The 26,132-nt window shown below is 43.2% G+C and overlaps 1 protein-coding gene across 4 annotated transcripts in view; it reads left to right on the top strand.

Moving 5' to 3' along the window:
- Positions 1-26,132, top strand: part of LOC310864760 (seizure protein 6 homolog) — a 125,289-nt gene that overhangs the window by 52,764 nt on the left and 46,393 nt on the right. For all 4 annotated transcript variants that reach the window (XM_083773520.1, XM_083773519.1, XM_083773521.1 and 1 more), the window contains exon 4: positions 19,836-20,025. In XM_083773520.1, the coding sequence (XP_083629646.1) occupies positions 19,836-20,025 (190 nt within the window). The remainder of the gene's footprint in view (positions 1-19,835; positions 20,026-26,132) is intronic.

A 26,132-nucleotide genomic window follows, 5' to 3' on the forward strand; every position in this document is an offset into this window, starting at 1 on the left:
CAATATACTTCATGACCTTATTTGTCACAGGCCCGACCTGCATCCAGCCCTCGCTCGCACCCTGTGGAGACAAGCTAGTGTGTTTCTGTGTACCAAATCTGAAATGATTTGAGTGTGTTATTTTTGTTGCCATTGTTTTGTACTATCTAGCTAGCATAACTACAGTAAATAGCAGACCTGAAAATTCATATTTCACTTTGGATGCTGTATTCTGGATGGTAAAAAATATATTTCCCTCCATAGATCATTCTTCTGCATAATCTGAAACATTTCTTTATATAGTATACCATACATACAGTAGCCTATATTTTATAAATGATATGTATTTATTTATGAATGTTTCTTTTTCCTCCCATCTAAAATATGTTGCTGTTTCTACTGATTTCAGGTATTTTCTTTCACGTAGTAGTAGTAGTAGTAGTAGTAGTATGTGAGAGTATCCCTAATGAACACTTGTTGTTCAGGCAGTGTTCCCTGCAGTGAGTGGTGGTGGTCATGGCAACAGCCTATTGATTATAAGCAGTTTCATAGTGACAGCCCGGTCACTGATGGAGTTCTGCCGGGAACCGCTGCTGGTTATAAGTACAGTATATACAGTATGTATACTGTAGGTCGCAATGGTTGTTAAAGTTGCATCTGGGGATTGCCAGGGATCCTTGAGTGGGTTCTTGTTGAGTGGGTTCCAGCTAAATTAGTTTCATAATGTGGCTATTTGAAAATAGCGAATGTGCGAACCAACAAAGTTGGTGGTTGATGCAGCCTGGTGTGAGCTTGCAGAACTATTTTCAAAACATCATAAAAATAAATCATGATAATAATAATAATCTGAATGATTTTGAAAAAATGCTAACAAAATTATTTTCTTTTTGGGGATCTCTGGCACAAAATATTTTCAGATGGACATGTGGCCAAATACATGTTAATTTGGGGGTCCTTGACATAAACCTGTCAGTGTGAAGATGAGGACCTTTACTACTCTATGAACCACAGCTCTAGACCTCCCTTTATCCCATATTTCTTTAGAAACTGTCACCTTGGATATAAATATTAGAGTGGAGACAGCGGTGGCCGTAGGGGACAGACAAGACTCAGCCAGACTCCCCATCTTGTTACAAGAGCAAACACCATCCCAGATCCACATAGTCTGTGTGAGCTGGAACCAGCTGCCTTAACCAGGCACTAAACCAAGCATTTGGACAGCGAGAGTCTCCTTTTGATTAGACTGGAAACACTCTACAGTGATCTCCGTGCGATACAACAGGCACAGAAGCCAAAATCAATAGTGTGCATTGATATTGGTCTAAAGCTGAGAAGCTTGTGGATTGGGGTGACTCTGGCCGCGTTCTGGCCTATACGTTTTAATGAGTGGGGTTCCCAGTGCAGCTCGCCAGCACATAATAACCAACGGATGAAATCCCCAGCCGAACGTGGCAGAGATGAGAGCTGAGGCTAATCAGTAATCTCCCCAAAGCAGTCTCTCTGAGAGCAGGCAGAGGCCGGTTTAAACACCAGTCAGCACAGGACCCAGTGGGACAGGATCTTTACGGAGCGCTCTAATGCCGCGGATAGTGCGGGATATCGACTGATCAATCAATATACTCAACTGCATGCAGCTGAGCCAGACTCCACCTCAGTTCAATAAAGCACAGTTCTATCTTCAGTCTCTGTCTGGGATAGATGGCAGAGATTGATTACAGGGCATTTGTCACCACTGTGACAGTCTTGCGAGAGGAATAGGTAGCATTCATTTCCTGTGAGAGCGCTCGCCCAATTGCTTCTAGGCATTTTGCACAATGCAACATCTCAAGGTCTCGCACATTACGGCTTTACTTCGCTCGTAAAAGATATCCGGGTGGATGCTGCACGCTACGGCGTTTAACGTACCGATCCATGTTTGTGTGTCTAGGTTCATAAATGTAACTTTTTGTCACGGAGACTAATAAATCCATGCATTTGAAATGACATAAGAGGCGGGAAAACAAGACACGACTGATGTGCCACGGCAGGTTACTCCGAAACAGGGCATAATTAATTCAACCGAGGCTGCCTGCGATTGGTAGGCTACATTATGTATGAGGGCCATTACCATAAACATGCATGTCTTCACCCTTTGGCTCATTCATTACTTTGTGTAGTGTCAAGGGCGGCGGGTGGGGGTTGTGGTGGCGCTGACTCGAGTGAGTCTCCTTCAAAGAGTTAATTGCACAGTAGCACTTTGACGAAACTGGACGCTCAGCAAGCATACTGTATAATCAGCTATAGCATCACCTAGGTGTTACAGTGCGGGCGTATTGTATTTGATACAGCAGTGCATCCTGGCTGTTGGAAAGGAAAAGGATTTCATGCGGTGGACACTGAAGGATCTTTAGTGATTTTTTTTCCCCCATGTTTGTTTTTCTTCCCTGTACTGGTAGTAGCAGCTACTGTAATATATACCAGGTAATGCAATTCTACAAAGCGCACAGGGCTGTAACGATTCAACTTGAGCTTGTCAAATCCTTTTTATATTGTACATTTTCTGCATTAATAAGCACTAGTCGAAACACAGTGGTGTTATGGAGGAGCTACTTGCGGAGAGCAAAATCACTGGTCGTCATGTTTTAATATTATTTTTCAGCATTTCACCTTTATTTGCATAGAGACTGGAGGGGAGGGAGAGAAGAGAGGGGCCGCAATGAGAAGAGATTTTCAAGTAGTTTTTATAACATACAACCCCACAGACAACACATAAACAAAAGTTCATCATAATACAAAACACCATAACAGGGCAAAGAAATACGCACGCACGCACACAAAATAAATTCCAAAAAGAAAATGATTATACATCCATCGTTCAATGGCCTTATTTATATGGTTATATAGTGGCTCATCTGGCTCATGCCCACCAGTGTGCCTCATCGTGATATGATTTTGCAGCAGTAGCCATAAACAATACCGATGACCACCTTTTGTAAACATTGTCTTTCCATTTCTGTCACTGTTTAACATTTATATTTGAGGATGGTCGTTTTAATTAATCCGCAGCAAAACGCATGATTAAAGCAGCCTTATCCCATGTCCCTTTGTCATCATAGCCTATATACTTCAAAAGTTCAAATCAGTCAAAGTAATCATGGATGTAATAAGAGAGTCTCATAATGAGCCCCCGTGGCCCACAGCCCCATATTCTCCAAAGTAACCATTAAGATGTCCTGCCTGCGTGCCCCTTGTGATTGCCTTCCCGACCGCAGGAAATTGGAAGCAATAGATTGTACCTGAGGATTAGAACGGGGGAGAGGTTGATTAGATAGCGAGATCTTGGTGCAGGGATGTCATTGGCTGCTGGAAAGGATATTGTATGCCCCCCCCCCCCACACACACACACACACACACACACACACACACACCCCACAACCACAAACATTCAAAGCCGAGTGGATCCACGCTTTCACCTGGCCTCCGTTTTGGTTTTACACACCGTGCCTGTTTCCTGTCAAAGTACTTCAAGGTCATTTGAAAGCACGGTATAACTAAAATGTGTGTGAGTGAGCGCTCATGTGAATGTGTGTGTGCATGGCAGACAAACATTGGCTGAATCGTTTTATAACCCGTAGAGTGTAATATTAAAAGTCTTGTGGTGCGCAGACCAGACTGATATCCAAGCCGATCCGGTCCTATCTTCGCTCACATCCGGAAATAAGCCTCTGTTTCTCTCTTGTGACTCTGATGTTTACACTAAGGCTCACTCAAAAGAAAAGTCAAACAGCTCTTGCAGCCATATTCAGTACAACAACCGGTCCTCTCCTCTCTCACTGCCCCCTCTGTCTGTCTGTCTGTCTGTCTGTCTGTCTGTCTGTCTGTCTGTCTGTCTGTCTGTCTGTCTGTCTGTCTGTCTGTCTGTCTGTCTGTCTGTCTGTCTGTCTGTCTGTCTGTCTGTCTGTCTGTCTGTCTGTCTGTCTGTCTGTCTGTCTGTCTGTCTGTCTGTCTGTCTGTCTGTCTGTCTGTCTGTCTGTCTGTCTGTCTGTCTGTCTGTCTGTCTGTCTGTCTGTCTGTCTGTCTGTCTGTCTGTCTGTCTGTCTGTCTGTCTGTCTGTCTGTCTGTCTGTCTGTCTGTCTGTCTGTCTGTCTGTCTGTCTGTCTGTCTGTCTGTCTGTCTGTCTGTCTGTCTGTCTGTCTGTCTGTCTGTCTGTCTGTCTGTCTGTCTGTCTGTCTGTCTGTCTGTCTGTCTGTCTGTCTGTCTGTCTGTCTGTCTGTCTGTCTGTCTGTCTGTCTGTCTGTCTGTCTGTCTGTCTGTCTGTCTGTCTGTCTGTCTGTCTGTCTGTCTGTCTGTCTGTCTGTCTGTCTGTCTGTCTGTCTGTCTGTCTGTCTGTCTGTCTGTCTGTCTGTCTGTCTGTCTGTCTGTCTGTCTGTCTGTCTGTCTGTCTGTCTGTCTGTCTGTCTGTCTGTCTGTCTGTCTGTCTGTCTGTCTGTCTGTCTGTCTGTCTGTCTGTCTGTCTGTCTGTCTGTCTGTCTGTCTGTCTGTCTGTCTGTCTGTCTGTCTGTCTGTCTGTCTGTCTGTCTGTCTGTCTGTCTGTCTGTCTGTCTGTCTGTCTGTCTGTCTGTCTGTCTGTCTGTCTGTCTGTCTGTCTGTCTGTCTGTCTGTCTGTCTGTCTGTCTGTCTGTCTGTCTGTCTGTCTGTCTGTCTGTCTGTCTGTCTGTCTGTCTGTCTGTCTGTCTGTCTGTCTGTCTGTCTGTCTGTCTGTCTGTCTGTCTGTCTGTCTGTCTGTCTGTCTGTCTGTCTGTCTGTCTGTCTGTCTGTCTGTCTGTCTGTCTGTCTGTCTGTCTGTCTGTCTGTCTGTCTGTCTGTCTGTCTGTCTGTCTGTCTGTCTGTCTGTCTGTCTGTCTGTCTGTCTGTCTGTCTGTCTGTCTGTCTGTCTGTCTGTCTGTCTGTCTGTCTGTCTGTCTGTCTGTCTGTCTGTCTGTCTGTCTGTCTGTCTGTCTGTCTGTCTGTCTGTCTGTCTGTCTGTCTGTCTGTCTGTCTGTCTGTCTGTCTGTCTGTCTGTCTGTCTGTCTGTCTGTCTGTCTGTCTGTCTGTCTGTCTGTCTGTCTGTCTGTCTGTCTCTCTCTCTCTCTCTGTGTCTGTCTGTCTCTCTCTCTCTCTCTCTCTCTCTCTCTCTCTCTCTCTCTCCCTTAACCCTTATTGCCCTTGATGCTATTGACGTAATGAATCAAAGAAATCCCCCACCCTTGACGTAATTGTCTTATTCCTTAATCGGGGGATTTGTTTTAAATTATGTAGCAACTTTTAGCATGTTTGGCTAAAGGCCAATGTCCTCTATCTAAAACCGGCCGAAATCCTAGACTGAGTGTCTATAATACTATAGTCTTGCCCCGTGAAAATGAGATATAGTGTGTATATCACAGATTTTTCTATTGGCATTAAAATGGTGAATAAAAAATATGAATAGTGCAGGTAGAAGGCACAATCCACTGTTAATTAGGGTGGCCATAAGGGGGTTTAAGCTTTTCACTGCATGAATAAACACCTGATTCTGTCCATGATCAAGCCATACACTGCATATTGTGTTCCCAATGGCGCAGTCAGGGCTATCAGTCAGTTCAGATGCTGTGGTGTGAAAGGGCCCAGTACACTACACAGCACCCACATCCAGCCAGGGATTTTACACGTGTTTGGTCATGCTGTGGTTTGGGTGGCCAATGAGATGCTTTTTCTTTGATGTCCTCACCTCCAACTCTATGAAGCGTGTATAATCCACATCGATCTCATTGTCTTGTCTTTGTCTTTGTTTCTTGCCCAACGGAAACTGTGTCTGAACACAAACATTAAATGCCATTGACAATGGATGGTGAATTTACGTCATATGTGTCTGAGCAAATCGGCGTATGTATGTTGGTGGGAACCCTTGGCCAATAAGGGACCACCATTCTTGATGATGATGTACGATGATGTACGATGATTAGAGTGCCCCTCACTTCACACAGGTGTGATTTTTAACATCACACCCACGCACGCGCTCATGTACACACACTCACGACACGCACGCATTGTCACGTACTGACGGTACTGTATACACTCTGCATCTCGTACTGTACCCCCACCCTCTCTCCTCTCCCATCTCTATCTCTCTCAGTCCATCTCCGTCTCCTTTATCATCCTTTCCTCCTTGGGCCATGCAGGAAATAATCTTTTGACCATTCTGCACTCCCCTGCCTGGAATATGATATGCCGCTTCTCAGTGCTTCCCTGCATTGGGAGTTTATGAAGGGATAACTATTAAATATGAACCACATATTAGAACCAAACTGTGTGAGAGGGCAGGAGGTTCGTTGCCAAGGCAAGTTCATGTTGTCGTGTTTTCCTTCTTGGCCCTGTTTTTCTCCTCCATTGGCTGTTTGACTGCACTTTAGCCATCACAACACCATGAAGACCTCAGAAGAGTTCAATTAGAGGATTCCACACGGGAGCCTCTGTTAACACACGCCAGGGGAGAACACAGAGATGCACTTAATATGTCGGCCGGGGAGTCACTGCTCTGCTGTCTCGCAGTAATTGCTGCTGCCACGGCGCACCTGGGCAATGTTTTGAGAGAAAAAAAACAGACTGATTGCGGTTGTTCTACAGCTGTTTTCTCACTGTAATGCTTTTTCTGTTTGTAAATGCTACAGAACACTTTGGCATTCTTTCACATACAGTACGTGTCGTCAACATCATCATCATCATCATCAGTTTAGTGTACCTTTAAAAAATTTTTACTTTACTTTGCTTTGCTTTGGTTAGAGTTTAGTGTAGTCTACTATTCTCCTCTTCTCTTGTTTAGTTTAGTTGAGTTTAGTTTACAGTTCGATAATAATTTATGGTTCGAATGATGGACTATAGCGAGTCTGTGTCGTATATTAGCTGGCTGCCTTCCCACCTTCCATCCATCTGTCTCGTCTCTTCAGATATAGACAGAACTGCACTTCTGAAATCCTCTCTGGTGTGTGTGTGTGTGTGTGTGTGTGTGTGTGTGTGTGTGTGTGTGTGTGTGTGTGTGTGTGTGTGTGTGTGTGTGTGTGTGTGTGTGTGTGTGTGTGTGTGTGTGTGTGTGTGTGCGTGTGCGTGTGCGTGCGTGTGTGTGTTCAGGTGAGCTTTGCTTGATGGGTCAGCTATCGGCTCTATGCAGCCCTGCACATCAGCCTTTGATTTACCCTTCTCCAAGACGTATACACACAAACGCACGCATGTATGAACGTGCACTCACATATGCACTCAGATGCACCTACTGTACACCGGCATATGCAAGGTTCAGATAGCCTATGCAGAAATAAAGACATACACACGCACGCACGCACACATGCACGCACAAGGACAATTCAGAACTGACAGCAAACACTCGTACATACTCTCTTTCATGGCATGATTCAGATGTGCACTCGCGTGTGCACACAGCACACACACAGTCACACACATTTGATTTTGTCATCTTTATTGACAATGTAACATATCTGCTGTCGGGAAGAAATGTTCTTCCAATTTTTCATTTTGATATTCTTACTTTGTATATTGTCAGTTACTTGCATGTGTCATTATATTATCGCCAATTCCAGCTCAAGTGGAGATATGAGGGTTTTCTCCTTCATTCATCAATAATATGCAGGACTTAAAGGTAAAAAAAAAGATTTTTGGTTTTGTTGTGTGTGCTGACCACTATTCCGTGCCAATCGTCCATTGTGGGTGTGATTGGGGTAGGCCATCTTCTTGTTATTGACTTTTTGCTGGCTGCCAAGAGCACCTGCAGTAGCTTTGTGTATCTTGTCTGGTTAAGACATTCAATGTGGCCCAGCCCCACCCTGGGCAAGACCGCGACTGAAAAGACTATCAGCGGAAGTGCAGGATTTTAGCGGAAGTATCGCCGAAGGAAATTACGTTGATGCTTTACAAATCAGTTTACATTCTCCGTGAATGAAACAAGTGTTGTGATTGGTCGGGAAAATATCGTATCTGGGGGAAATACATCTGACGGATATTCCGGAGGATACAACCGCCGATAGCTTCGCTGCCTTAGGTTGTGACCAGGCTTTTCTTTTCGCAGATAAGTAAGCCTGGGACCGAGGCTAGCCCAGCCCAGGTACAAGGTTGTGAAGTTAAAAGGTATTGGAGTATTAAATACTGAACACAGAACAACAGACTACGGGGGGAAAAACCTTGCCTCGCAGGGGAGGTGGGGATGGAGTTAGTTGCTTTTACAGACAGCTTTAGGATGCAGTGGAGTTGAGAGGTTCTTTCCTGGTTTTTGATACTTTACATTGGTTCAATATTTTCTAAACAACACACAGACATGAAGGGTGTTGGATAGCTTTGATTTATGAAAAGAAATATCAAAAACCACAAAAATGGAGTTAAGTGGTATCCTCCCAACAGTGTCGACATAAACATTAGCCCAGCAAAAGGATAAAACGCAATAAAGCCAACTGGATATTTTGCAGTTGGCTTTTTCAAAACGAGTCATTTTGTGTGAATTATTTAGTGAGGAGTGAATGAATTAATGTGTGTTTGCGAGTGTGAATGTTGGCACGCAGATACACATGTTAGAGTATCTGTGGGAAGATGTATGTATATGCCTTCCACACGGCGGTGCCGGTGGGGAGTGATACTGTGCATAGGGAACAAATAACGGCAATATGAATATATCCATTCCAAACACATAAAACAATTCTTTGGAAGAAGAAAGCATACATTTGTATTGCACATAGTGCAGTCCTTCAAGCATACACACAGACACATGCACTAGTTCACAGCACAATTCAGTGGTGCACACACACACACACACACACACACACACACACACACACACACACACACAACTTGAAGATAGTAGATCTAATGGCATGAATTCTATAGAATGATCAGAAGCCAGGCGGCTGTGGATCTTCAATATAGCCTTTATTCTGTGCAAGTTACAGGTGGCAGAGCATAAGCAAGCCATGATCAAGTAATGTCGTCGTCGTCGTCGTCGTCCCCACACCCCCCATCTACCTTTCTGTCCCTTAAGGGTCTCATTGCCCTTCAGTAAAAGTTGAACTCCATCCCTTCCTCCCAGAATGTTTGGAATAACAGACACACAATCACCAATCGTACTCTGAACGGTTACACCAAAAATATACTGTCTAGTAGTGGTGTCTGCTAATCATGGGACTCATACAGACATAACATTTCCACTAGGCACCAGGCATTCACGTTCACGTCATTGCTGTTTTCCCTTTGTTTTGCAGATGGCTTCCCAGATTGATTTCATTCTTTCACCTATACACATTCTTTCTTTATTTCAATGTATTTACTTGACATGTCGGCCCCCTCTTAATTCTCTCTGCCTCTACCTCTGCCCCCATTAGCCCCCACACAGGACATAGGTCACTCTACCTCTGCCCCCATTAGGAACATTAGCAACATAGGTCCCACATGTATCAAACACTAGACATTAGAGATGTGAAGAGTCGTGCCCAGCAATGTCGGTGACAGAATGAGTAATAGGGCTGCGCAATAATGTGAGGTAAGAAACGGAATACTAAACGGGAAGAGAGAGGGAGAAACAGAGGAAATGAAAGTAGTGGAGTCTACAAACTAAAGCGCATCTGTGTCAGAAATTCTGACTGAATCGATAGTGTGATGTTAATAAAGCTGCCCTCAGGCTCCTTTCTACCAGAAGTTGTTCGATCAATTAAACCTGATCTCCACTGCCATGGCCTATAACACCACTCCACTCCACACCGTTTCCACTACAAGGAATTCATGGTGTCAAAGTGGTACTAAATGAGTGCCTAAAAAGTACCCACTCCAGGGTGGGTCTGAGCTAGGCTAAGCGGGGCCAAACACTTCATAATGACTGATCACTCACTGACTTTTAATTTAGACCATGGGGATCATTGTTGTAATGCATTTTAATAAATTGTATCATCTCAATCTATTTTAGTGTATTATTGCGACCGCAGGTCCCGTCAGTCCGTCCGTCACCCCACGCCTCCATATATGGTCATGCCTCGTGACATCACGTGACATCATCAGGGATGGAGATCCCTGATGTCATCAATATTAAGCCCATATATGGGAATGCCCATATATGGAGATCCCTGATGTCAGCAATATTGGCCAGCAACTCTACATCTGACCTCAAACCCTTAGATCTCCATATATGGAGCTGACCCAGCTGTTCTGACATTCCATATGTTGATCCTTCCCCACCCGTTCTTCCTCTTCGATGTCTCCCTTTTGACTGATACCTGTCCATTCAAACTCTAGACAGGCCCAGCCCCAGCGCAACCGGCGAAAGCTAGAGTTCTCAACAGGCCCTGAAAATAAAGACCCGGCCCTATACCTTGTATATTATAATCACTTATATTGTATTATGAATTATAATCACAGTCCACGGTCCATTTGGTTCTTGCCAATAGCTGGAGTACTCCTCCTGCACTCATCTACATTACATTGATGGTCAAGAAGCAATGACCTCCACTCCATACATTACAAGGGGGAGGCGAGGGGGGTACTGCAAGGGGGTACTTTATTTGAATGGAAACGTGTGGTGTTGTGCCATGTGGTTTGGTGCTAAGGCTGCAGTCTGAATCCAGCTTGCTGGTCTCGTGTCATTGACGAGACGAGAGGTAACGGTATGGCAGCCCTATACCTCCTATACTTAGTACCGAGTCTCTACGTTTGTATGACGACAGTGACGACCAAATGATCTTTGTGCTTTCTTCGCTTCGCTGAATTGCCAGCAAGAACACGGATGTGTTGGGGCCGCCCTGGTGGCCATCGTGCATCAATTGATGCACGTGTAGGTGTCGTACTAATCTCTCAAGACAGATTCAGAGCTCCGCAGCAGAAAACGTATCGGTATCGTACTGATTTATACTCGGTTGCGCATCGTGTCATGCACCAAAAATAGCAGATACATAAGTACACAAAGTGTTATGCTGCAACACATTGTGATCTTGTAGATCGTCTGTTCTTGGTGTGCACATTCTCTGATCACAATGGAAGTCTATGTAAATGGTGCATATAGACCCTTTATCAATTCAAAGCCCTTTTCAACGTGCATTAAATTCACCCTTTCGCTCACCAACAGCAGAGGAAAACATGCAAGGTATCAACTTGCTCATCTGGAGCAGTTAGGGGTTCAGTGTCTTGCTCAAGGACACTTTGGTGCCTCAAGGCGGAGCCGCGGATTAACTTTCACTCGAATGCACATTTAGACCAGAGAATAATTTATGAGGCACAGTACTTTTATGAATTTGTGTGATCTTTTCCACTCACCGTTATCAATAGAGGCGTTTGAACCTGCAGGTAAACCTGGTTGAACCGTGCCTCAGAAGTTTGAATCTGGCTCAAGACTCATGTACGTCGTCGTCAACTGAATCATTCAGTTGACGACGTAGAAGACTGACGTGTGTTTATGTGAGCACGCTGATAAATATGCTGTACAATTTCAATTTGGCGCCGGCTAACTCGCAGCATTCAGAACGAGGAGCTTCTAATCTTCGAATCCCCTCCACTTTCTCTCTTGTTCTTCTGAAACAGTTTTGCTTTAGCTCAAACGCTGAAGATGAGAAAGGTGCCTCTGCCTCCCATTCCTCAACTCCATCTTAAGATCACATTGAATCCGCCACCAGAGACAGAGATAGTCATTTGGAAAGACAATTATCAGTACTCGGCTTTCTTTGAATTTGATTTGTGGCAATGAATGTGTTATCATTATCTCTACCATCCGCAGGCTGGTGGAAATCCTTGAACAGACATCTCAGTGTTATCTCGCCATCTCAATGTTTCTCACTTTCCTCTCATATTATTGCTTTAACAGAATGGGATTTCTGCACACAGCTCCCCAAGGGAAGAAAAAATATTTTTATTTCTTTATTTTCCTCCATGCAATTTATTACTTTCAGCATAATTTCAAACACAGTCAATTCATACAGTAGTTGCCATGCCCACACATTTTATACCTGTACATATACAGTATACACTGCACTGTACTGCAACCTAGGTATATTTCTCATTTACATCTTCAACGTACTTGCTCATCGTTCCCTTCTATTTTTTTCTTCCTCCATTGCAATTTCTCTCCCTCATTCAGGCGTGTTGCATAAAACCAATTTTCTGACAGGCGTGCAGGGATTGAGGCGATAATGAAAATAGCAATTGGCGAGGTGAATGTTAAAATGAGATAAGTGCAAATCCGTAAAGTGTGTGGATGTGTCGTCACTTAAGAAGTTGAGTATTTTCAGGGGCGGCCTTAAGGATCGGAGCGCCCCATTCATGACGTCATAATTTTAATAATTAATTATTATTATTATTTAAAAAGTGTGTATTATCGGACTTCAAAGCATGAACAGCATACAACACAGACAAGTAGAGAAATACACAAAAGCAGCTTGATTAAACAATAATTTTACTTTGTCTTGAAATTACTGTAATATAACTGGGAGGCAGCATAGGCTGTACAATGATGCAATCGCAACTCTCAGCGCTGCTAGTGCAGTGAGTGCACACACCGGGAAGTGGGAACAATTACTGTACAAACAAACAACACAGGTCAACGTGACATGACAGGTCGAGTACCTGCAGTGATTATTAGCTGCTGCCAACTAGTGGTAAGTGGATAAGGCCAGGATGAGGCTGAATAATGACAAGGCTTATTGGAAGGCTGCGATGCAATGCAATATTACTACTACTACTAATACCACTACAAATAATATTAATAATTGCATTTTATATTATTGCGAACGCAGTGATTGCGAACGCAGTGATTGCGAACGCAGTGAGCACTAACTATGAGACCCTGCAGATCATGTCTGTGTGTGTGTCTGTCTGTCCCGCTGTGACACCACCCGCCCGCCACCAGAGGGCGCAGCTGTAGCGCACACACACACACACACACTAATTGTTGTTGTTGCAATTTACGAGCTGCGTTCGCTTCCCGCGTTTGCGCGTCTTACTTGTATACAGTTTTAATGTTTGTTTTTTAGTTCAATGTTTGTTTTAGAAACGCCATTGACAATGAAGGGAAAATGTACGCCATATTGTCCCTCATATGTCTCTTTATTGTTAATGGCATTGGCACCGTTTGTTTTACATCACCATTACAACACCTACTTTATATTACCAACACCTTTTTATATTTCTTTGTATCATCTATTCTTTTCTCTAATCATGTAAATAACCAAAAATTCGAATCATGTTCTTGTTGTGTTTTTGTTTTGTTTATGTTTTATATACTGCAATCATGTTTTCTGGATATTCTATATCTCATGTACAATGTTTCATTATAATCTATATAGGTAGAGGCCTCGTATAAGCCCTTTGGGCTTTTTTGCCTCAGCCTAGCACCTTACCCTTCTCATATTTATGTGTCCACTGTGTTGTTTTTATACTGTGCTGAATAAATAAATACAAATACAAATACAATACTCAACATGAGTTAGACTTCTCACCAAGCCTTCGCCATAAAATGAATCCTACTCTATCTCCTCTCTGTCTTAAGTGTAAAACTAAAGAGGGAAATTATATTCACTGTATATGGTCATGTCATAACGATACTGGTTGGGTATCGTGCAGCAGTTGAATGAGATCTTCAATATGGAGTTTGAACCCGACCCTATGTGTTTGATTCTTGGGCTGCCTGATGATGACAAGATTGTTAACAAGTTCCATTCGCGTCTGTTTAATCTCTTAACTTATGCTGCTAGGAAAAATATTCTGTTGTCTTGGATTAATGAGAAACCAACAACAAAAAAAGATTGGCACAAAATAATCATGCAGTGCATGCCGTTGGAATTCCTAACCTGCCTGCTACGCTCCACAACAGATGCCTACTATAAAATATGGGAACAATATTTACGATTTATTGGCCCTCAGTTAGCTACCACCTTGACCATAGGGTTCCTGGACAGAAGCACTACCACTAACTTTGATGGATGTGATTGTGTTTTGTATATGCATATCTTATTTTATTTTATTTTATCTGGGGAGTTGTTAACCCATGTAGACTTTTCAAGCACCAAACTGAATGTGTCCATATTTGTATATTATTTTTGTATTAATTTTTTTTGGTTCGATGTAGGTAATGGGTATATGTGTCCTTTGTGTCTGAGCTGAGCAGACACGCTTGCACGCGCGCGCGCGCGCGCGCACACACACACACACACACACACACACACACACACACACACACACACACACACACACACAGTAGAAAACTTAACTAAAATAAAATAAAAACCCGTTTAAGCGAGAGCTAGTGTGCTGGTATTCTTTTACCGTGTTCAAACTTTGCTCATCTCTTTTGCTGCAACTTTGCTTTCATGTTTCCTCCCCTGGCCTGCACAACCTATTTTATATTCTATACTCGATGCTATAATCTCATCTGTCTGAAGACAGACTTTACATGCTCTTGTCTCTTGACCTCCGACAGGCCCGTCCTGCGTTCAGACGACATCTGCATTCACACCGACACTGTCCCCTGAAACAATGATTAGCCAGGTGTCCTCGTCACAGAGCAAAACAGGGAAGTTTTTGATTGATTGATTGAAATATTTATTAACAGTTTGTAGAATTTACAGTACATTTTAAGCACAAACTCAATACAAAGACTGTTAACTGTGAGTGGACGACCCAATTAAGCATTACACTTGTTTACAACAGGGTCCACATTGTTCAATTCATCAAAAGTAACATGAATAGGGAGGAAAGAATCTGTCTGTTCGGTAAGACACAGTGTTCAATTTTCTTTCAAACAGACAGACTAATCTCTGGCTTGTCTTGTTCTGTGCCATCAGTCTTGGCTTTTGTGCAACACAGTGAAGGGTGATTCAAGGTCAGACAATGTGTGCGCGTAATGGATGTCTTCGGAATTTCTTCTGAAAGAGCACAGATTTTTTTTGTTGGTTGTTGTTGTTTTTTTGTCTGTCTTTTTCTGCCCACTCTTTTCTTTTTGTCCTCCTGAAATGTTACAATCCGAAGTGATATTGCCCTGTTTGTCCCTGTTTAAGTGTGGATTTGATGTCATATGAAAAAGGACTATACAGAGACATTGGAGTTGGAGCCACATGGAGGGGGGATGAGGGAGGGAAGAGGGGTGGGGAAAAAAAGGAAAAACCTTGGGAATTGCTCGTGTGAAAATGCTATCTGTAATGTACTGCTCTTTCCAAATAAAACAAATATTATAAAAAAAAAGAAAGAAAGAGCACAGAATGTTTCAAGTCTGGATTGTTGTCTTTGTGGCTGCTCCGTCAATGTGTGGGCGAGTTTCATGCAAAGAGCAGGAGGTTTAACCACAACGTGAACATTAGAAACACTGTGAACATGTAGGCCAGGGGTGCCCAAAAGGTAGATCACGATCTACCAGTAGATCACAAAGGCTGTGCAGGTAGATCACATGACATGCCCCTAAATATTATTTAATTTAAATATAAAAAAAAAAAAATGAATTAATTAAGTTGACTTGATTGATTGACTGACATAAAAAAGTGCCTGTCATCTCAAACCCATACTGCAATACTTTGTTTTCAAGAGTGTTGCTGCGCACAAATAAAATTACAAATAAAATAAAATAAAACTCTACCTATTCCATTTCTCCCCTTTCCCATTCCAAGTGCTTTTGTCTTAAAAATAATGCCAGCGCCGCGCTATTCCAAAGCCATTTTCAGCAATGGTATTATAATGTTTTCAGTGAGTATATCTTGTTGAGCTGTTCATTTTGAAAGTAGCTCTCATGTCAAAAAAGAGTGGGCACCTCTGATGTAGGCCTACTGTAAACGCATTTGAGAATGTTCTATTAACAGTGGTTCTCAAACGACCATATCAAGCTCCCCCAAATTGTATTTCGCTATGGACCCCCATCTGAAACTATTTCGTGGCATACACAATTGAATTCAGTGTAGTAGTGTTAGTGTATAGCTGTTAGCAGTCATACCTGAGTCGTACTATAGAGACTAGGCCTTCTGAGAATCAAAAGGTTTTCTGGTTAGTCCTGCCGGTCCACACAGTTTAAAGGCCTAACGTGCCTAGTAATTAATTTTCAATGAGAGGCGTGCGCTTATTGTGGACGTGCAAAGAAGGCAATTACGCAAGCGTATATTCACGGGCACGGTGCCATGAAATTGTCGCTCGCATGCTCCTTCCATGCACACGCCCGCGGCTGACTAGACCTGGATTGTGGTGAGCTTATTTTATGCTACGCGACCCACGCCCCTCATGAGCAGACCTGTCGCTGATCCAGGCAACAACGCCTGCGTCACTCGCTCCCCATCTGAAAGGACCTTAAGTGTGTCCAAGTGTCCCTGAGCGAGACACTTAACCCCTAACGGCTCCCTGAGTGCTGTATTAATGGCACTGCTCCTAATGGCTACAGCACAAATTCTGTAGCAATGTAGGCTACTGTAGCAACTAGACTGTTCTTTGTTGATCCATAGATCCATGTCTTTCTACTAGGGGTGATACCATTTATCGATTGAATTAATGGACCAACAGAACATTAATACATTTGCAGTAATCAAATTACTGGTTTATCCTGCAAAATGATTCTATTATTCTTGTTTTCTACTTTTTACAGGATAAGGCTGGCCATCTTTTTTTAAATCATTGTAAATATACCCTACATCAATTCCAAGCTCATTGGTTCTCAGATCCAACAGCTTTCAGAATGTAAATAAGCCAATGAGCATGTGGAAATAAAATCACAATGATGACGTCTGATGATGTCACGGACATTCCGTGATCAAATGGACATTCCGTGCTCAAACGGTCAGACAGACAGACAAAGCTGCGCATTTTTATAATGATGAGAACGTCATCATACATCAGCCAATCAAAGTCATCGATTCCGTGCTCAAACGGACAGACAGACAGACTGCTGGAGCCGCTCAAAAAGAGATCAGCCAGCTGAGTAGGCAGCAGCCTTCATGTTTCCAAGGCCTTGTCTTTGTACTATAGGGTCATTCAGAGTTGAGAGGACATAGTCACAGTAATTATTGAAGGCACACATTCTGCTGAGCAGCAGTCCTCACTTATATTAGAGGCTCAAAGGGACAGCTATGATCTTTCACTCTCTCTCTCTTCCTACTCTCTTCCCATTCTCTCTCTCTCTACTCATTCCACTGTGTGTATGGTTTTGCGTCCGTCCGTTCTCTCTCTCTCTCTCTCTCTCTCTCTCTCTCTCTCTCTCTCTCTCTCTCTCCCCACTGTGTTCCACTTCTCCTGCCTGGAACAGATGTTCCCTGTACTCCGTCGTTTACTCACCTCCCTTTTAATTACTGCTGTTAATTAACAGACGGCATGAGCACACACACACACACACACACACACACACACACACACACACACACACACACACACACACACACACACACACACACACACACAGTTGAAAAACAAATTGCAATATGGGTTCATTGGGTTGTGTGCGAAAATCACAGATTTTTTGCTCAGTGCAGATGCCGGGTGTCTATGAGGGCCGGGACCATAAACAAATAAACTAATATTCACTCACTCACTCACTCACTCACTCACTCACACACTTTAAGTATTATCACACATTTTGAAAACACAAACCTACAGCACACTCATATATAGACACGCACGCACGCACGCACACGCACACATTCTTACTCAAACATGCAGACAAACTCACACACACAGCGGCGACTTTGATCCATTAGTCAACACCGTATCCCAGGGTTCCATCTGTCCCTGCTTTGTGCTCGCTCCCCACGTCCACCCAGAGACAGCTTATATTTAATGAGGAAGTGTCACTTGAATTATTCAGCTGTCATTTGTTGCTTTCAGAGAATAAATGGATGTCATCGAAGGCTCTTCACTCACACCAGAATGCTCTGTTCTCAATTCTCTGATGTGCGGCTGTTTGAGATGAGACGCCTTGTGTTTGTTATGAGCACATATGAGGCTCTACAGCATGTTTGAATGTAGTTAACACATGAGAACAAAAGACAAGAATAGATGGAATGGATTAGACCGGGGAAGTGCAGACTGGTTTTGTCTACAAGACAATGGAAAAGAATAGAATAGCTTAGCTTAAAGGTATATTCAGTGATTTCACTTAATTCAAATATCACTTATTTTTTTGTTTTGTTGTGATAATCCTCCCTACTATAGAGTGTGCTGGCCATATAAGGAGTTCCTCCCTGTCCCCAGTTAACCCCTGGGGGTCAAAAAACCTTAGGTTTCGTTTTTGACTCTCTATCCTGATTGGACGAAAGGCTGGGTCCCACAGCCAAAAACGAAACCTAAGGTTTTTTGAGTGAAATCACTGAATATACCTTTAAAATAGAAGGATAAATCATATAAATATACATTTATAGAACAGACATTTCCAGTCACGGCGATTCTGTGGTGCCATGTCAAACTTTTTAAAAGCTGGAATTAAATTTAGACTTAGAAGAATAGAATGTATTTAACACCTCCATTGTCTTAAATTGCTATGGCTCACATAAATAATAAATTATAAAAAAAGATCCATAAGGAACGCAAAACGATTTCCACACATCTAGATTAGTGCAGACGTATGAGTGCATATTGATGACATGACATCTTTATGGCCTCACGTGCAGCGCATACATGACTCACGACTCGACTGATTTACGCGACCAAGCTGCATATAATTCAGCCGTAGATTCAGACCCGAGGTATATTGGGCTCCATAACGTTGACGGAGTGATAACCCACACCCATGCCGCCCCGCCTACCCCTCCCCCTGGTTTATTTCCCAGACTCTCTGATTATATTTGTGAGGTACATTTATACAGAGGTTGGACCGGTGCCAGGGCAAATTGGATTACGTCTCCCAATGTTCCGTCAAGTGTTATATTATCCCCCGAGCCTCTAGGCATAATGTGATTACTTGGCGATGGCCTTTGTTCGCCGCTGCATTATCCCAATGCTGTGTCCGCCTGTTCATTAACAGCACATTATAACTTGTTATACACAAAGGCAATGCCACTCCATCTGACGCACCACTGCATTATTGGCTGCAGCACAGCTACAGCACCCGGTGTCGGTCTCAGCTATTCATATTGCGGGGTCGAGGGTACAAGGAGCATGGTACTTATATTTCTTGCCATAAATCACCTCTCTTCACATCTTCATCCAAATCTTTGTAGGCCTATTGGATTTTGTTTAGATTTCAGACCGTCGATATCAAATGGTAGATGACATACTGTATGTCCTGCTGCTTTCGTGACAGCACCTCTCAGCATGCAGCCTCTCTCGGGGAAATTCAGATGGTCCTTTCTCCCAGCCAAGCATCGATATGATGTGGCTGATACCATCAGTGGAGAGCCACATGGAGACACGAGGCGTTATCCCGTTAGCGTGGATAAAGATATGTCTTGCACGATAAAGGCTATAGATGACAAGGTGGCATTTCTCAGAATGTGCTGACATAGCGACCGCAGAGTAGACAGGTTGACAATTATCAGGCTTATCTGTAGTGTAATCGTCAAGTTTTTATAGCCGCTTGTTTGACTTTTCCATATTTCTTGTGTGATATGAGCTCTCTAGGTCACTGCTAAAATATTTGCAATTTGGGAGTGTCCTTGAGAGAGTCTATTTATGCACAGCAAAATCCTGTGTTAATTTAGCTCTGAAAGTGTAGAACTGGATAGAAATGAATGTGTTTACTGTGTCAGCACAGACCGATCAGATATGATCATATGCCAAACATAATCTTTAAGAAATCTGTCTGGTGAGTCTGACAATGTATGCCTCTCTGCCTTCAGTTCTCAACGTGCTGCTAACTAAATAAAATCACGTGAAATAAAATGAATAAATAACTGTCAAATGTTGAAACAATTTCTGTTTTCTTTCACCAGGTGATGAACGTAAACCTGTCGGAGGGTGACAAAGTGATGTTCGAAGACCTGGGAGGTGGGGAGAACGTCATGCTAGCCAACGAGTCCATCCTGATGAGGGGGCTGGTTGTACGAAGCCACAGCAACCAGATCACCATCCGTTTCCACAGTCAGAGGCCCCAGCCTGGCTCCTTCTTGCTGCGGTACCAAGGTAAGGCAGGTCTTGCCTCATGTCCCATCCACACCCTGGCCTTTAAAGTAAAAGTTAAATGTATTATCTGTTTACTAGCTGCGAGCTGGAGAGCAATGATTACTGCCAACCATTTAATGACCAGCTCAGTGGCCTTGTGCTTAGAATGTCCGCCCTGAGACTGAAAGGTAGGGGTTTGAACTCTTCAACGCATCAAGGGTTGGATTGGGATAAGTCTCTGCGACATAATAGCGTAATGTCCACGGGGTGTTTTAGTTTGGTATAATAATCGTTTGCTATATCCATCTTTTATTTAAACTCGTAGCACGACTGGCGAGACTACACTTTTTTATTCAGCATTCATGTGGGGGAACAAAAACGATGTGCCGCCAACCGGAAACCCCTTTCTAGAATTTAGTCCGTTTGGAATGAACACAAGACAGCCTGGTGATGAGAGGTTATAGGTTGGCCGCTGCTCTCTAAACAGTAGCAACAGCCAAGTTTCTCAAATTTGACATTTCGCTTTTTGCTGTCTTCACCACCTGGCGTGGTGGGAAAGTGCTGGTCGCGCCTCTCCGTAAACAGTGCATTGAACTCTGCCGCTTTCTCACAACGTGGCAGTAAAATACCACTGCTGGTGAGAATTCAGCGTTACAGTACTCTATCAACCCCCCATCTCTGTCTTCACCTTCCTGTCTCATCTCTATTCTCTAATGAAAGAAAAAGAAACCTGCCAAAAAAAATATATATATAATAATCAGTTTGACTTTCACTATTAATTAAAATGTGTGTGCTTGCTGATGCCTCCCTGGCATGCAAATAATGTACAGCTTGTAGTTTTGGGAACTCTCCAGTTTGAGTGAATTATCTGAGTTTAAATGAATTTAACAGTGTTCACAATCACAGAATACTGAAATGGGGGTGTATTACATGACCCAGTCTGGCCACGATGCACTGGATGCCTTTCCAATTGTTGTTTGAAATTGACTCAATTACTTTGGAGCTGTAATTGATTGACCTTAACTGGCACAATGGAATCATACATGCAGAACCCAACCTGCCTTGCATTCCTGGCAGATGCAGACAAACACGTGTATCGGGGCTAGAGCACTCTGTGTTATCGCTTGTTAGCATAATGTGTTGTTCCTGTCAGCCAGAAAATTACTACGCTATCAATCAGCCACATGATTAGGTTAGGAAATTGGCATTGCTACTCTACTTTAATTGTCAATTATTGCATGAAAGATGTCCAAAAGAGACTTTGGGGCAGACACCTAAACCTAACCGCAACCCTCCCCCGACCCCCAGCGCACCTCGGAGCATTGCTCCGATCATAGTATGCCTCCCACATGCCCTGCGGCGTACTAATGACTGGATATAACTGAAAGTAATTTTCATCAGGCACTCACTGTTTTTGCCGCGTTGAAAAACCACGTCGGTTGGTAAAGGGTGATTGGATTAAATGTTTTATATTGCACACTTTCACTTTCTGTCTTTCTATCCCTTTATCTTGGTTTATCTCCTCTCTCTCGCCCATTGCCTCATTCTCTCGTGTATTGAATTGTGTTGTGCTGATGAGTTGGCTTTTAAGTCATCAGATGTCAGTGATGACTATTGATGTCAGCTGGGTTCAATTTGCTGTTCAATTAGCTTCTGGTCAGAATTAAATACAGTTGCATTTCCTGTTGGAAAATGTAGACTGTCTGTTATGTTAGATTTTTTTTGTATGTTAACCACAGCGGTGTCTCTATTTTGGGAAACATTTTCAAAAGTTGTCAAAGTCATTTTCTCATGACCGGTGTGAGCTTGTAGATCGGTTAGTCTGGCTAATTGTCGTGTTTGACGAAATAATTTAGTAGTATACTGTATAGTATACTAAATTAAATGAATCGCTCATCATATCGGTATCGGGCGATGTTGGCCTTAAATGTAATATTGGTATAGATCCGATATCAAAATATTATATCGGTTTTTGCTGATATTTGATATTTTAACAATTATGTTGAAAAAGCCTTTTGTGATGGCAAAGGCTGCAGATCCTATCCTACTACATTCAGGCTGTTTATCTTGGGATATGTGCCAACATTTCAATAACAGTGGATCCCTAGTTTTGGAATAAAGAGGCATTGCTTTTTCAAATTCAGTGTTTGTATGCCTTTTTCAGAACAGACAAAATTATAATTTATTTTAATACAGAATGAGATCATCAGGTTTATATCGGTTATTGGCCATAACCATTAATTATATCTAGGAATGTACCGATATATGCACCTGGACATGTACGCACTGGTATACGTTGGTATGAAACGTCTCAAACTCAACCCCTCACTGGCAGAGGTTCACAGTCACCTCACAGGACATCAAGTCTTTATTTGTTTCTCCTTTCATTTCGGCCATCGGCAGCAGCTGCTGAAAAATAGCTGGCAGATTGCTTTTAAGTAGCAGGTAGCATCATTGATCAAGGCAGAGATTCGTTTGACAACAGAGTTTTGTAACATAATCAATGAATGGACACAAGAGATAAATGGATGGACTTTTGGAAAAGTCTTTCCACCTGGTTAGTTTATTGTAGTTTATTGTGCTCTGCGTGTCTCCAAAGCATTAATATAGTGTTCTAAAACTCAATCTGGTCTTGTGCTATTATAGCCCTCGTGAATGCAGGTTGACTCAGATGGCCAGACATGCCACACAACTCAGATGAAGTGTGATGATGGCACAGAGCCTCAGTCACTATATATAAACACATCTCACACACTCCTTTGTCTCACGTCTCCGTTGCTTTGGCGTTTGGTGTTTACCCCCAGCCCCATCTCATTCAAACTGAATGCACGGCAATTTCGTACGTACATACACTACTAGCAAACTATTACACCGTGTTTGGGTTTGGGTTTTGAGTTCGGGTTTGACATTATTCTTAATTTTTTTTAGCCACCTGTTTTTAATGTCACTATCCTGCAGGTTTCATTGAGGATAGGGTCTAGTTAGCATGCGTGGCTTGATTTATATACCATGCTGGGCAGGCATATTCGGCGGTGGAGAAGCACAAGGTTATTGCTGTTGTACTGTTATATATATTTGTATTATTATTTATTATAATAATTATTATTATTATTTATAGGACAGTAGACTGTAAGGAAATGGGGAGAGAGAGATTGGAAGTGACACGCGGGTCGTCGGGGTCGGGATTTTAACCCACGACACGCTGTCAGCTGTCAGCCTAGGTTGGCCACTGACCACTATGACTATTATATTATATTGAAATTCTTTATTTAGAATACCCCTTGAGATACAATATCTCGTTTTCCACAAGGGTCCACAAGCATACAGTCAATACAAGGTAATTAACAGAAAATAAAAAGCCTCCCTACAGCCTCCCTGATTTTAAGATGTAAGCTGCAGATTTGAGCCTTCCCAGGGTTTGGACGCAGGTGGTTTTCCAGATAGTAAGCCGACATAACTGAGAGTCCTTGTTCCAAGGTTGACTCAACTTCTGCATTGCCATATGTGAGGTCAACTGCGTAGATAAACCTGCTGCTGTTCTGGTAGGGGCTGGTTGTTGGTACCTAATAGACATTGAAGAGGAGAGGTGCCAAAACCCAAAACACTGCCCTGCGGCAGCCCGTAAAAGTACTTGCGCTAACTTCCGTTTATTGTCTCCGCCGTCTGTGTGTCTGTGCGTCTGTGTGTCCATCCGTCCACGTACAGCTAATGAGCGGAACCTCTGCCCCAAATGTTTCTAATCGGCTTGTTATATGTATGTATGCCTTCCACTGAATGTAATCTTATACAGGTAGTGTGTTTATTTGTTACTAGTATAACTTGAGAAGGGATGGTCAGATTAACAGGAAACCTGGATTGAATGAGGATAAAAAGTTCAAAGGTCACAGTGGAAGGTCAATTGGTCCAACGTTTAGAAAAATGACTCAGTTGAAATGATCAGTCGGCTGCCCCAAAGAGATTGTTACCTTTTGGGTCAAAAGGGGTCAAAGGTCAAGATCACAATCAAGGTCATGGTCACAATCGTTAATTTTAATCACACTTGTGGGAATGATCATTAGGCTGCCCTGTAGAGAGAGCAAGAGAGTGTTTGTGTGTGTGTGTGTGTGTGTGTGTGTGTGTGTGTGTGTGTGTGTGTGTGTGTGTGTGTGTGTGTGTGTGTGTGTGTGTGTGTGTGTGTGTGTGTGTGTGTGTGTGTGTGTGTGCGCGTGTGCGTGTGCGTGCTTGTGCCTGGACTAGTAACAGTGTGTGTACATGTATTGAGGACAGGGATTGAATCAAGGCGAAGCTTTGTGTCCCTCGGCGGATCCAGTCCCCCTGCTGTGAGGCTTCAGTCCTGACAGCCCCATCTGTCTGTGTCAACAGCACCAACTCTCAGCCCCATAGGCTGCCCTCTGCTCTCTCTCTCTCTCTCTCTCTCTCTCTCTCTGTCTCTTACCCTCATTCTCTCTCTCCTTTTCTCACACATTACTTTATTACATTCCAGTTTCCTCAGAGAAAATGTTTCTTCTCTTGGCTCTGCTAGAAGCTACATCAGCAAGAATGCAGGCAGGCATGCAGGCACACAGGCACGCAGACACGCAAGCAGACACGCAGGCATGCACGCACGCAGGCAGGCAGGCAGGCACGCAGGCAGGCAGGCACACACGCACGATTGATTTCTTTCTCTTCTGGATATAGCTCCTCCAACATCTGGCTTTCGGAAATTTTGGAAATGTGGCAGCTTAGTCTACGGACTTTCTATTTAGAGCACTTTAAACTAACACAGAGTACAATGTTTGTTAAAAGAAGTGAGGCGCCCCTCACTTCGCACGAGTGGGATCTTTTCTTACCGCAAGGGGACGTTCTATATTATTTACAGTATGTCAGTTATGAAATCCCTGCACCCATGAAATCCTCCTAATAAACCGGGGCCTCTCATGTGTGACACGACAATGCAATCAAATGTCCAGGGAAGCACTGTGTGCAGCTGCCTGTCATTCTCCCTCTCTGACAAAGACAGCGCTATAGCATGGGTCTGCACATTCCTTTCTCTGCCGGAGAACAATAGGTGCCACCGCCAAACCCGGACTGATGAATCCTATCTCAGCCAACACATGTGCTGCAGTGCCGTTCAGCTGGCTCCCTTCTCTCTCTGCAGCACAACAATGTGTTCCATGTATTGATCTACACTACAGCTTTGGGCAAAACTACATATGAGGCTATGTGTCCAAGTTTGCTGTCTCAGAGAAATAAATAAATAATATAGGCCTATATAGGGAATGAAGTTAGTATCTGAGGAGGAATGAATGAAAGTACAAGTGGTAATGTTTCTGGACCATATTGTGGTCTGTGCGATATCGTAACACCATGGCTATTGGCTGTGCGTGCCTCTTATGTACATTATTATTGCTTAAAACCAGTGAGACACCCTGCGAGCACGGCAGATTGCTTCGCGAGCGCTGGCGCTTTGGCATGGGGAGTCAGATCAACATAATTGGAATGTCAGAACAGGAAGGACAGGTGGGAAGGATCAACATATTATGGAATGTCAGAACAGGTCAGCTCCATATATGGAGATCTAAGGGTTTGATGTTTGGGGTCAGAGGTAGAGTTGCTGGCAGGCTCCATATATGCAGATATGGAGATCTAAGAGTCTCCATGATGCCATACGAGGCATGACCATATATGGAGGTGTGATGTCACGATGCGTGACCATATATGGAGACGTGATGTCACGAGGCGTGACCATAATACGGAGGCGTGGGAGACTAACTAACGGACGGATGGGAGATGCAGGTTTTCATAGTGAATGCGACCTACAGTCGCAATTACAATCTGTGAGATTTATTTCCATTGTCTCCCAATCCCTACAATAAAGATGGAAGAGATTTAGCATCTGAACCGTGTGACAATATAGCATCCGATCTGTGCAGCACTATACTGCCACACAGCATATTCATACAATGAAATACATCTTTTCACACCATTTGTCAACATGCAATTATATACATTATCAAAAAAAGCTAAAAGCTAAAAGCTGCAAACTCTATCTAATAAGCTCTGTAATTTCCCACGGGGTTTTGACCTCATAACGGGATATTTCGTTTATTGCATTGCTTTTCCTTATTAATTATAAATTATTAACGTGC

The sequence above is a fragment of the Protomyctophum parallelum genome (assembly GCF_964188405.1).
Source record: "Protomyctophum parallelum genome assembly, chromosome: 9".
Taxonomy (NCBI): Eukaryota; Metazoa; Chordata; class Actinopteri; order Myctophiformes; family Myctophidae; genus Protomyctophum; species Protomyctophum parallelum.